The sequence below is a fragment of the Astyanax mexicanus genome, chromosome 22, assembly GCF_023375975.1.
Source record: "Astyanax mexicanus isolate ESR-SI-001 chromosome 22, AstMex3_surface, whole genome shotgun sequence".
In the NCBI taxonomy this organism is placed as follows: domain Eukaryota; kingdom Metazoa; phylum Chordata; class Actinopteri; order Characiformes; family Acestrorhamphidae; genus Astyanax; species Astyanax mexicanus.
Genome location: NC_064429.1, coordinates 11,185,271 through 11,196,584, shown reverse-complemented (window position 1 = coordinate 11,196,584; position 11,314 = coordinate 11,185,271). Strand labels below are relative to the sequence as shown.

General features: G+C 41.5%; 1 protein-coding gene across 2 annotated transcripts in view; it reads right to left on the bottom strand.

The window, feature by feature from the left end:
* Positions 1-851: 851 nt before the first annotated feature.
* gak (cyclin G associated kinase) overlaps positions 852-11,314 on the bottom strand; it is a 33,688-nt gene continuing 23,225 nt past the window's right edge. Inside the window, exons 19-28 of one of the 2 annotated variants that reach the window (XM_049470872.1) lie at positions 10,357-10,550; positions 9,930-10,097; positions 9,406-9,834; positions 9,068-9,214; positions 8,762-8,902; positions 7,334-7,423; positions 6,454-6,714; positions 6,190-6,338; positions 5,356-5,532; positions 852-5,078 (exon numbers count right to left, since the gene is read on the bottom strand). In XM_049470872.1, coding sequence (XP_049326829.1) covers positions 4,977-5,078; positions 5,356-5,532; positions 6,190-6,338; positions 6,454-6,714; positions 7,334-7,423; positions 8,762-8,902; positions 9,068-9,214; positions 9,406-9,834; positions 9,930-10,097; positions 10,357-10,550 — 1,858 coding nt within the window. In that variant the 3' untranslated portion in view covers positions 852-4,976. The remainder of the gene's footprint in view (positions 5,079-5,355; positions 5,533-6,189; positions 6,339-6,453; positions 6,715-7,333; positions 7,424-8,761; positions 8,903-9,067; positions 9,215-9,405; positions 9,835-9,929; positions 10,098-10,356; positions 10,551-11,314) is intronic. The other variant, XM_049470873.1, reaches the window with a different exon arrangement.

Sequence of the window (11,314 nt, the reverse complement as noted above, 5' to 3'; positions counted from 1 at the left end):
TTGGGGGATGGGTTGATGGTGGAGTTGGGGGGTTGATGGTGGAGTTGGGGGATGGGTTGATGGTGGAGTTGGGGGATGGGTTGATGGTGGAGTTGGGGGATGGGTTGACGGTGGAGTTGGGGGGAGTGGATGGTGGAGCTGGGGGGGTTGACGATGGAGTTGGGGGGGTTGATGGTGGAGTTGGGGGGTTGATGGTGGAGTTAAGGGGGGGTTGATGGAGTTGGGGGATGGGTTGATGGTGGAGTTGGGGGGAATGGATGGTGCAGTTGGGGAGGGGGTTGATGGTGGAGTTGGGGGATGGATTGATGGTGGAGTTGGGGGGGGTTGATGGTGGAGTTGGGGGATGGGTTGATGGTGGAGTTGGGGGATGGGTTGACGGTGGAGTTGGGGGGGTTGATGGAGTTGGGGGATGGGTTGATAGTGGAGTTGGGGGGGTTGATGGAGTTGGGGGATGGGTTGATAGTGGAGTTGGGGGGGTTGATGGTGGAGTTGGGGGATGGGTTGATAGTGGAGTTGGGGAGGGGGTTGACGGTGGAGTTGGGGGTAAAGGTGGAGTTAAATAAGCAGTGACTACTGTTCAAAAATCTTTGAGAGACCTGTGCCAGTTTATACAAATTTTATTAAATATTTAATCATTTTAACCAACTTTTACTAATTTTAAACTACATATTTATAACTACAATATATATATATATTTTCATTTTTACAATATTATTAACTTTTATGCAAGTCTACAATACGCTACTAATAACTACATCACTACTAATAATACTAATAAAATCGAATGATATCTGATATAAAATTTGGATGTATTTCAGTCAATACAACAAATCCAAAGAACCAGAAGAGGCTTCATGTTGAAATGTGGTTTATTGGTCATCATACAGTCCAAAATAAAACAAAATTAAAGTTAAAGAAACGTGAGGAAAATAAACCCTTTGATAGTGAGAGTGTGAGCACGGGTAGTTCAGGAGTTTAAAACAGGAAACGCAAAAAAAAAGCCCTGAATGACTTAAAAGTCCCCATGAAAAAATACAGAGACTTCTCCTTTACCAAAATAGAGCATTATTTTACAGTGTTTCTGCCCAGAGTCAGGAGAACCATCAGAACCGGCCAATCAGAACCAGCCTATGAGAACAGGCCTATCAGAACACCCCACTGCATTACTGTACAACAGATAATCACGTTCCGCTTCTACACCAGGAGGAAATTAAGATTTTTTTTTTTACAGACGTTTAAAGTGTTTATTGATTAAGTTTCTTTATTTTATTTACTGAATCACCTGGAATGTGTGAAATCCAGCAGCAGTCCACAGAAATAACACAAATCACAGTCTCTCTGCTGAACAGATGTGAACACGGCCTCTCCAGATGTGCTGCAGATGTTTCCAGAGCCTTTTTTATTTTATTTTTTTATCTTAAGCGCTTTTTAAAACACAGAAATACAGATTAAGGCTTCAGAAAGATGAGTTCTATATAACTCTGCTGTGTTATTGCCTGCACTCTAACATCATATCACATGAATTTATCCAACATACTTATATTTCATCCACCGTAGATTAAATTTCTGTTCACAGAGTTTATTAAAAACACAGTCCAGGACTAAACTTCGTCAAATAATCTTACAAAAAAATATGATCATCAGCCAGGCTGAGTACAAACTCTCCTACACTGATATTGGGACAGATATCCTAGATAAATCTCATCTTTATCAGACAAAAACAGCTTTAACACATGATTAATCAGACATATGACTCAATTACTGCCCTATAAATACCATTCTAAAGGGTGAAAATACCGATTAATCGGCCATTATTCTCTATAATCTGAATAATTGGTCGAAAAACAGATTAATCTGTTGTTTTCAGTGGAAAACCATTTATATTATCTGATTAATCACACAAGTAACAGAATAAACAAACGGTTATTGGGTGACAAATCATTTATAATATTCGATTAATCACACAAACCACAAATTAATCGTCTAGATTATTGAGTGGTGATTAATCTGATGTCCAAATAATCACACAAACAAAAGACTAAAAATCAACAGTTTTTTTTTTTTGCTGGCAAATCAATAAAACAAACAATGTATTAATTTATTTTTTGGGAGGCAAATCATATATGATATCCGATTAATCGGATTAATAAAAAAAAATGTGCAGAAAATATATATAATATGATTAATCAATCAATCATAAAGTAATAGATCATATAATCAGGTTCATCACAAACTACAGATTAATCAACTGAAATATCCGATTAATTGGGCAAACAACAGATTAATCGTTCACTTTTTGGCAGCAAATCATCTGTAAATTTCATTAATCGACTGTTTTTAGTGGGTCATCTTTCATATTCTCCAATTAATCTCACAAAAACAGATTAATCAGGAGATATTTGTGACGATTCACCCATAATACAGATTATTCTTCAAAATAATCTGGTCATTCACAATACCATATTATTTACAACTAATCGACACAATACAGGTTTAATCATCGATAATCTGACGAACTGTTCTCGGTTCACAATTAATCAATTAATCGTCCAACTTTTTTAGCGATTAGCATAGCTAGCCTGCCGAACACAGCAGGAGTCCAGCGCTGGTTCTGATGTGTTTTTTTTTTTTCATTTTTCTACATCAAAACTTTACTCTTTTTTCGCTGGTTTTTACAAAAACGTCTCGTTCTTCTTTTTCCTCCGAGTGATCTGAAGTGCCGAGCTTCACGTTTGGTCTTTTATAGGAAAAACAAAAAAAAGAGAAGCTAACATTCAAGTAAACATGTTTCTTAGAAAAATAATGCCATGTTTAAGGGATTCAGTTTTATACGACGATATAAAGAAAATTAAAGGGGAAAAAAGCAAAAACGTTACATTCCACACAGCCAATCAGGAGCCTGGAAAGCACATTCATGTGTGTAGATGCTTTGGAATGATTTTTAGCTCTGCACAGATTTGATTCTAACACACACACACACACACACACACACACACCATCATTCATATATTAGTCTTTTTTTCTTTTTCTTCTGCTCCTCTTTCCTCCCTCTATTAAATTAATCGCCCCTCACAATAAACAATAAATAAGACGATAGACTCCGTTATGATGATCAGATCTGATAAAACCAACAGAATGGATGTGGAGTGAAGCTACGCGGATCAGGAACATCGATCCAGAACCCGGTTCTAGATATACGGTGGAGTGATGGAGAAGAGCGACTGGGTTCAGCGAGAGTTAAAACCCCTGGGAACACCTTTTATACACTGATTTATTATTATTATATCAGATTTGGGTGTTGATTTAAGAGTTTAGCGTAGCTTAAACAGAAAATATGAAGCAGAAATATGATAAAACTCCTCAAATATCACCATCATACACTCCTCATACCTCTCTGAGAACAACTCTAGCCTCCCCAAGTTAGCTTTAGCTCTCCGGGTTTTCCTTCAGCTTTAACTTTAGATCTACACGTTTATCTTTAGCGCTCCAGGTTTAGCCTTAACCCTCCAGGTTTAGCTTTAAATCTTGCTAACCCGAGCTTTAGCTTTAGCTCTCCATTTTTTTTTCAGATTTTACTGTAGCTCAACAGGTTTATCTTTAGCACTCCAGGTTTAGTTTCAGTTCTCCAGATTTAGTGTTAGCTTGCAAAGTGTAGCTCTACCTCTAGCTCTTTAGCTTTAGGTTTAGCTCTCCAGGTTTAGAATCATCTCACTCTGTTTAACTTAAGCTCGTCAGGTTTAGCTTTAACTTAAGCTTAAGCTTGTCTGGGTGCTCAAACCCCACTCTGAAGTCGTGAGGCATTGGACTACAGATTGAAGACTCTCCATCTTTAGCTTTAGCTAAAGTTTAGCTTTACCTCTCCCGGTTTAGCTTCAGCCCACTAGGTTTAGTGTTAGTTTCAACTCTAGCTCTCCAGGTTTAGCTTTAACTTTTGCTTGCCAGGTTGCTCGAACTCCACTGTGAAGTGTTGAGGCGATGGACTACAGATGGTAGGGAATACTCTCCAAGTTTAGCTTTAGCGCTCCAGGTTTAGCTTTAGCACTGCAGGTAACTCGGACTCAAAGTGACGGATGAGCCACGTTAGCATTCTGATTGGCCAGGGATATGCTGAAGTAAAACTGACCCACTTGTAGGACCGCCCACTCTACACAGAGAGAAGAGTGGTAAGAGTGAAACACAGCAGAGATTTATTAGACTTTGTTCATATACAAGATATATTTTATACTTTTACACTTAATTAGAAAGAGAGGTCAGATTTTGGTTCCCAGGGGCTTTAAAACCTCTGCTTAAATTATTATTCAGGGCGGAAACATTGATCAGACAGCAGGAGACAGACCCTGAAACCACAGAGAAAATATACACACATATATATACACACACACACACACACACACACACTCATCAGTCGATATTCTAATTGGTAATGATGATGATCAACAAATAAATCAGACAGCGAAAAGACAGACAAAATTAAGAGATAAAAAAGCGTATGAAAATAAAGATCAGCGGGAAAAAAAATCCAATTTCTTCACTTTTGTTCCTTAAATCCACCTCGAACCCGAGTCCGCCGGAGCCCCCCCTCACTGCAAGACGCAGACCGCCGCTCCAGTGTGTGTGTGTGTGTATGCTAATTTCACACCCTGACCCGGGGTTGGAAGGAGAGTGGAGAGCTGTAGCTCCTCTGAAGTCTGAGTGAGTCCAGCAGACAGAGTCTCGTCCATCAGCAGCTTCATACAGCTTTCTGTCCTTCAGAAAGAACGAGGGAGAGACCTACAGATCGTCAGAAAGTAAGAGAGAGAGAGACAGATCCTCCTCCTCTCTCTTTCTCTCGCTCACTCCGGTCCGATTGTCTCAGTCTGTATAAGCCTCATTCTGTCGTTCTGTCTTAGAGAAGAGGCAGTGTGTGTGTGTGTGAGAGTGTGTGTGTGTTGAAGGCAGTTCGGGTGTGTAGAAAGAGAGAGAGAGAGAGAGAGGGATCAGAACAGAGCTTTAGCTCCCTGGTTCTCGAACTCAGACCAGGCGTCGTTCAGCTCCATGAAGATCATCTTGGCGTGCTGCTCGTACGGCTGACCTGTTGCCTGCAGAACAACACAGGGAAAAAGTGTGTCCAAACTGGTACTGTTTATATTAGGGCAACACGATAAATTGTTTAAGCATAGTCATCACAATTTAATCAAACACGTCCATCATGTTGCAATGGTTTGATTCTTAACACTAGAAGTAGATACACAGCGCTGTCTCTGTGTGAGTGACAGGCTGCTGCTGCCTGAGAAGCATGAGGAATGAGGAATCGGGAGGAAACACGAGGTAACCAATCAACAGTACAGGTACTGGATGAACTCAGGATGAACTCACCTTGTCCGGATGGACGACCAGCACGGCTTTCCTGTAGAACTTCTTCACCTGGTCAGGTGTGACGAGGTCGGCCATGTTGACGGGTCTCCAGCGGGTCTCCCCTTCCCACAGCACCGTGTGCAGGGTGGAGATCAGCGCCCGGATATTCCGCTCCTTCCCCTCGATCCAGTCCAGGATCTGCACACACCCGCCACCAACATCACATTAACACCAGTTTCATCAGCAGCCCACAGCAGTGATCTGAACCCTGAGCACCAGCAACCCCCGGTGGCCTGCAGTGGTACTGCAAGAGGCTGCAGACTAAAACCTTTGCGATCATACAAAAAGATATTTAATTTAAACTTTCATTTTAATTAAAGTGGTGAGATATACACATTATTTGCAAAATGAGCTCACATGACCAACAGAGATTGCTAGTGAATAATTAAATTATTACAACTTATTAATATAAGTTGTTTTGTATGAGTTTTACTCATCATGTATTAAGTAACAGTCACTAATTTAGACACACTTCCATTAATATTTGTTTTTTAATTTTATTATTTACTAAATTGTAGATTAATATAAAAAACTTTAATGTTTTGAAGTCTTCAATATTAAATGATATTAAATAAGAGAAGGGGTGTGTCCAAACTTTAGAATGGTGCAGTAAATAGATAAAAACAGGTTCTTCCACTTAGAATCTGAGCTATTCTGAGTATAAATCATGGAAAACTCATGTAGAAAACTTCAGAACTAGCATCATGAGCACTCACTTCCCACAATAACCCCTGATGAGCTGGTGAAGAGTGTGTGTGTGTGTGTGTGTGTGTGTGTGTGTGTGTGTGTATGTACCTGTAGCTTCAGTGGGTCCATGTCTTTAGAGAGCTCCTGTTTGCGCATCTCAGCGATGGTGCGAGGTCCCTTCTTATCAGGTCTGGAGGAGAAGCCCTGTGTGGAGAGAAGATCCCCGAAATCATCCTCCTTCACCTTCGGCTTCGGACCTGGAGAAGATCAACCATAAAAAAACATCATCATCTTCATCATCACATTATATTTATCAGCAGCACAAACAGCAGCAGAACACAGGTGTCAGTCTGAAGCCCCGCCCCTCCTTACCGAAGCCCGGCCCCCGGATGCCCCTCTCCTCCCGTCCTCCAATCACGCTGAAGTTCAGGTTGTAGTTGGGCTTTGCTGGTTGGCTGCTGCTGGTGGCGGCAGTGGCTGGTTTGGGGACGGAGCCTGGAGGCATCCACTGTTTACTGGAGGAGGAGCGCGGCGGCGGCGGCTGCTGCCACGCCTGAGACGAGCCTTTAGCACCTCCAGCAGGGGGCGCCGCCTTAAACCCTGAACCAGAGAAACCACTGCTGGAGGAGGATCCTGTACACCAAAAAAAAAAAAAAAAAGTTAAAAAAACAACTTTTATCTCCCTGATATTTCACAAAAGTACTGCAGAGCACTAGAGGGAGCCCATGAGTGAGTCTAACATGGTAAAAAACTCAAATTATAAATAGTTCTTGTCCAGGGTATTCCTTTAATTTTTTGAAAGTAGACTGATGTATTTTGATACAAAAATTCATAATAAAAAAAAAGCAAAGAAAACCAATCTGTGTGTTTTAGCCATTCTACAGCATGTGTGTTTTGGACACCAGAGCAAATTCTCATTGTGAGCTGATCAGTTGGAGTTTAATAGCTTTTAACAGTGTGTACGTGATATTAAAACATTTAATATTGGTCTGTGTTGAGGAAAAAGAGAACAAAAAGATTAAACATTTATTAATTATGATTTTTCTCCCATATGATGTTGCTCCATATAAACCCATTCATTTTGGACTCACTCAGGGGCGCCCTCTGGTTGCCCGACAAACCTGTAAAAGATTCCTAAGTGTGTATTCTCCTCTCTGGTAAAAAATAGCACAGTGCTGGAGGATGTAAGAACTGAAGGACTGACAGCAGCAGCAGCAGTAGTTCTGATGGTCAGTGTTCAGGGGATACTGACCTGGCAGAGTGGAGCCCAGGTTCCCGAGATCAGCGAACGGGTCAAAGCTCTGGGATTTAGCCTTCGAGAAGCTCGACGGAGCTCCAGAAGCTAAAATACACACAATATATAAAAAATAATAAAGATACAGCAGCACAGCACACACAAATACTATCACATGTTAAAATGTATTTACCATATTAATCTGATTACTCAGTGTAATTAGATTAAGACCAGTAAAAACTGTTCTAATGATCTGTGTTAGTGGTAGAAGCCTGTACTGAACTGATAACATGTTGGTTTGGCTGATTATTAATAGATTCTGTTTTTAGGAAGCAGATAAACTGACCTTATCGCTTCACTGACAGACTGTTCATTGACTGGTTGACTGATTAATAGCAAACACTGTAATGGATATTTTGCATGTGATCACATGACTGAACAATTAATAAATTAACTAATTATCAGTAAAACCAGCAGCAGACATACTATAACTCAGCCAACAAATAACTAAATACCCAATTAATTCATTGATCATCAGGGCTGGTTTATTAGCATTAATTAATGATTAGCATTCACACTGGCATACCTTGCAATAAATGAACTGATTTATTCGTTAACTTGTTGATTTATTACCAGTCAAGCCTTGTTCACAGCTTTAGCACGTCAAAGATTGATTAACTCATTGATTTTTTTTGATTGATTACCAGTTCAAGTGTACAGGCTGTACCTTGTAACAGGGTTTATACACTTTTTAACCAATAAATTTACAAAATACACTTTTTCATGACTTTATCACGCCTTTAAGGCAAAAGACCATACGATATTTAAAACATCAGCGCAAAAATGAACAATAAAACCAAAAATCAGCCAAAACTGATGAAAATGTAGTGACACAAAATCTTTAATAATAAAATGTGCATCTGATCTTGAGAGCTCCATTCGTATTTGTAGCTCAAAATATATTTTCTTTATCAATAAACTGAAACACAAAGATTTGTAGAACAAATTCTCATGACTTTTCAAAAATTTCTGGGTATTTTTATTTTTTCAAAACTTATCCAGGCCTGGAAATTGCTATTATTTTTTTTTTATTCCATGACTTTTCACCGTATGAAGCATAAATATAAATTATTCGCATTAGCAGGAAATAATTGGTCTGGGTGCTTCACTGATTAATTGAATGATTGATTACCAGAAGCAAAAGCTTTAATGGACATGCTAATTCTAACCATGCAACTAGCTAATAAATTAATGAACTGATCGATTACCTGTACAGGCTGGATTATTAGCAGTAGCAGGCATGCGAGCAGCAGCATTGCATTATCTACATTATCTGGACGATTCATTGATTAATTACTATGATTGATTAACAGCAGGATTTCCAGCCTTAGAGCTGCAATGATTAACTGATGGATTGATTAATTGATTGGTTGATTGATTGATTACCAGTAAAGGCTGGTTTGTTAGCAGTAGCAGACATGCTAGCTGTGGTGCCGGCGGCTCCGGTCGCCCAGCTGTCCCAACCACCCAGCAGATCAGGCTGACTGGCCGACGAGGTCATCTTAGGCATTTCTCCCGCTAGCTTATCTATTCAATTACACCAAACACCCCCAGATTACACATTACATACTCAATTACCCACAATTACACAACACACCACACTCAATCATCATTAAATCATCAATAAATCAATACATTCATACACCAATCACAGCGCAGATTAACAGGATAAGATAATATTTATAATCTTACGAAGGTTGAAGAGGCTGGAGTTGGATGCTGGAGGAGGCGGGGCTTTAAAACTGCTGCTGTTACTGTCGGAACCGAGCAGATCACCAAACGGATCAGACCCTGACGAAACCCCGGAGCCCACGCCGAACGGGTCAAATATATCATTAACTGAGGAGAGAGAGAGAGAAAAAGAGACTCATTAAAACTCATTCTGACAGACTGTAATACACTACAGGAAGTGTAGGGGGTGCTCTATAATGCTCTATAATGTTCATATGATCCACAACACGCTCATTCTGACAGTCTGTAATACACTACAGGAAGTGTAGGGGGCGCTCTATAATGTATATATGTCTCACCCTTGGTGGTTGTAGGGGGGTTCTGGGTGGTTGGAGGCTGGCTGGGCGTGGTGGTGGTGGTGGTGAAGAACAGGTCCTCGGTCTCGGCTGATTGGTCAGTGTTGGGGTTGAACAGGTCGTTCAGCAGGTCGCTGTTACTGGCGCAGGATCTCAGTCCCGGTTCTGGGGGGCCCGGCGGCGGCTGGGGGGCCGCGGTGGAGCCGCTCGCGTCAGAGTTCAGCCCCAGCAGGTCTTCAGTATCCGGTTGGGGTTCAGGAGGAGAGGTGGTGAAATCTGCCTCAAACAGAGGCTCGCTGGGATCCCGCGACAGAGACCCGTCCATGGGGGCGGAGTACGACACTGACTCCTCCTCTGAACCGCCACTCAGGTCATCCTGATCATCCATTGGTCCAGACAGGCTGTCCGAGCGATTGTACTGCCCCCTGCCGTCTGTAGATAAGCAGAGTAACATGATTAAAAAATGTTTTACCCAGTTTCCTCCCAGAGAAAGAGCAGTGTAAAGAGCAGTGTAAAGATCAGCGTACCGTCCCAGTCCAGCGTCTGGAAGAAGTTGTTGGCGTTGGAGTCGGTGCTGGGTGGGGACGGGGTCTCTGGCTCCGGGTTCGGGGGCTGTTCGGGATAGTGTTCCGGTTCGGGAGCCTCAGAATCGTAGAAGGCTGTAGAACCCGGCTGCCGAGGAAGCTCTGGTTTACCTGCGTTTAAAGAAAGACTGATTTATTTGAGTTTATTCGCCTGATTTTTAGCTTTAGTTTCTGTTTCTCAGCCTCTTGTTTCTGAGTTGTTGTTCTGTCATACATGCTAATGTTTCTGCACAAGGTGTACTTTTCCCGTCATTATGACAGCAAAGACACACTGACCCGAAATCAAGCTGCACGGATAACAACTCGCCTATAATTAGAGCTAAAATAGTGCCCTCTATCTCACTAGCGATTTCAGGAGGCTCCTGCTCACCGAACTTGGCCAGGATCTCCTGCTGCTCGTCTCGGCTGGAGAAGAGGATCTTGGGATTAAGGCCTTTAGTGGAGAAGTTCTCCCAGGGCGGAGTCTTGTTGCTGGGGCGATCACGAGGCTCCACCTCCACGTCCAGATTCACCTGGAACAGGTCAGGATATTTCTCCTGGATGTCACACGCGTCCAGATCATACCTGTGAACACAGACACACACACCGACAGTTCTTTAGAGTGGACCCAACAATGAAACTAGGTTCTGACGGTGCAGTGAGGAAAACAGCCCATGTGTTTAAACCTATAAAGTTATCTATAACTATATACTAGAGGTGTAACGGTACAGGAAATTCACGGTTGGGTACGTTTCCAGTATGTTTTCGGTATGGTTGGAGGAATAAATAAAGAGGCTGGTTATTCTGTACAGACGCACCTTCATTCGCTTCATAATAAGAATGAATCATGTTTAGTTTTTGGGATGGAATATTGTAACGGGCTCAAGCTCTTTCATTAAATGCTGAAACCAGGTTTCTCTCCTACGGTCATCATGAGAAGATCCATCTTTTACATCTTGTTGGAACAAACAAACAAACAAACAAACAAACAATGAGCCTGATTGTGTGGCGCTTTATTAAGAACAAAAACAACAGCCTTAAGGTAACTGATAAAACTACAAATATATTTTTCCTAAGCATTTCAGTGTTTGAGTTCTTTTTAAGTAACAATAATATCTCAAAGAGAGAGAGAGAGAGAGAGAGAGAGAGAGAGACAGTACGAGCGCCTAACCCTGCGTTTATACAGGAAAAAACATTCATTTTCTATGGCAGGACGTGATTTCAGCGCAGCGACGGTTGTGAACAATTTAGCTCTGAGCTAGACTTCTCAGCGCAGGCTATGAGCTAAGTCAGTAGCAAGTTGCTAATAACAGTGCTACAGCTACACTTTCAGGGTAATGTTCATTGGT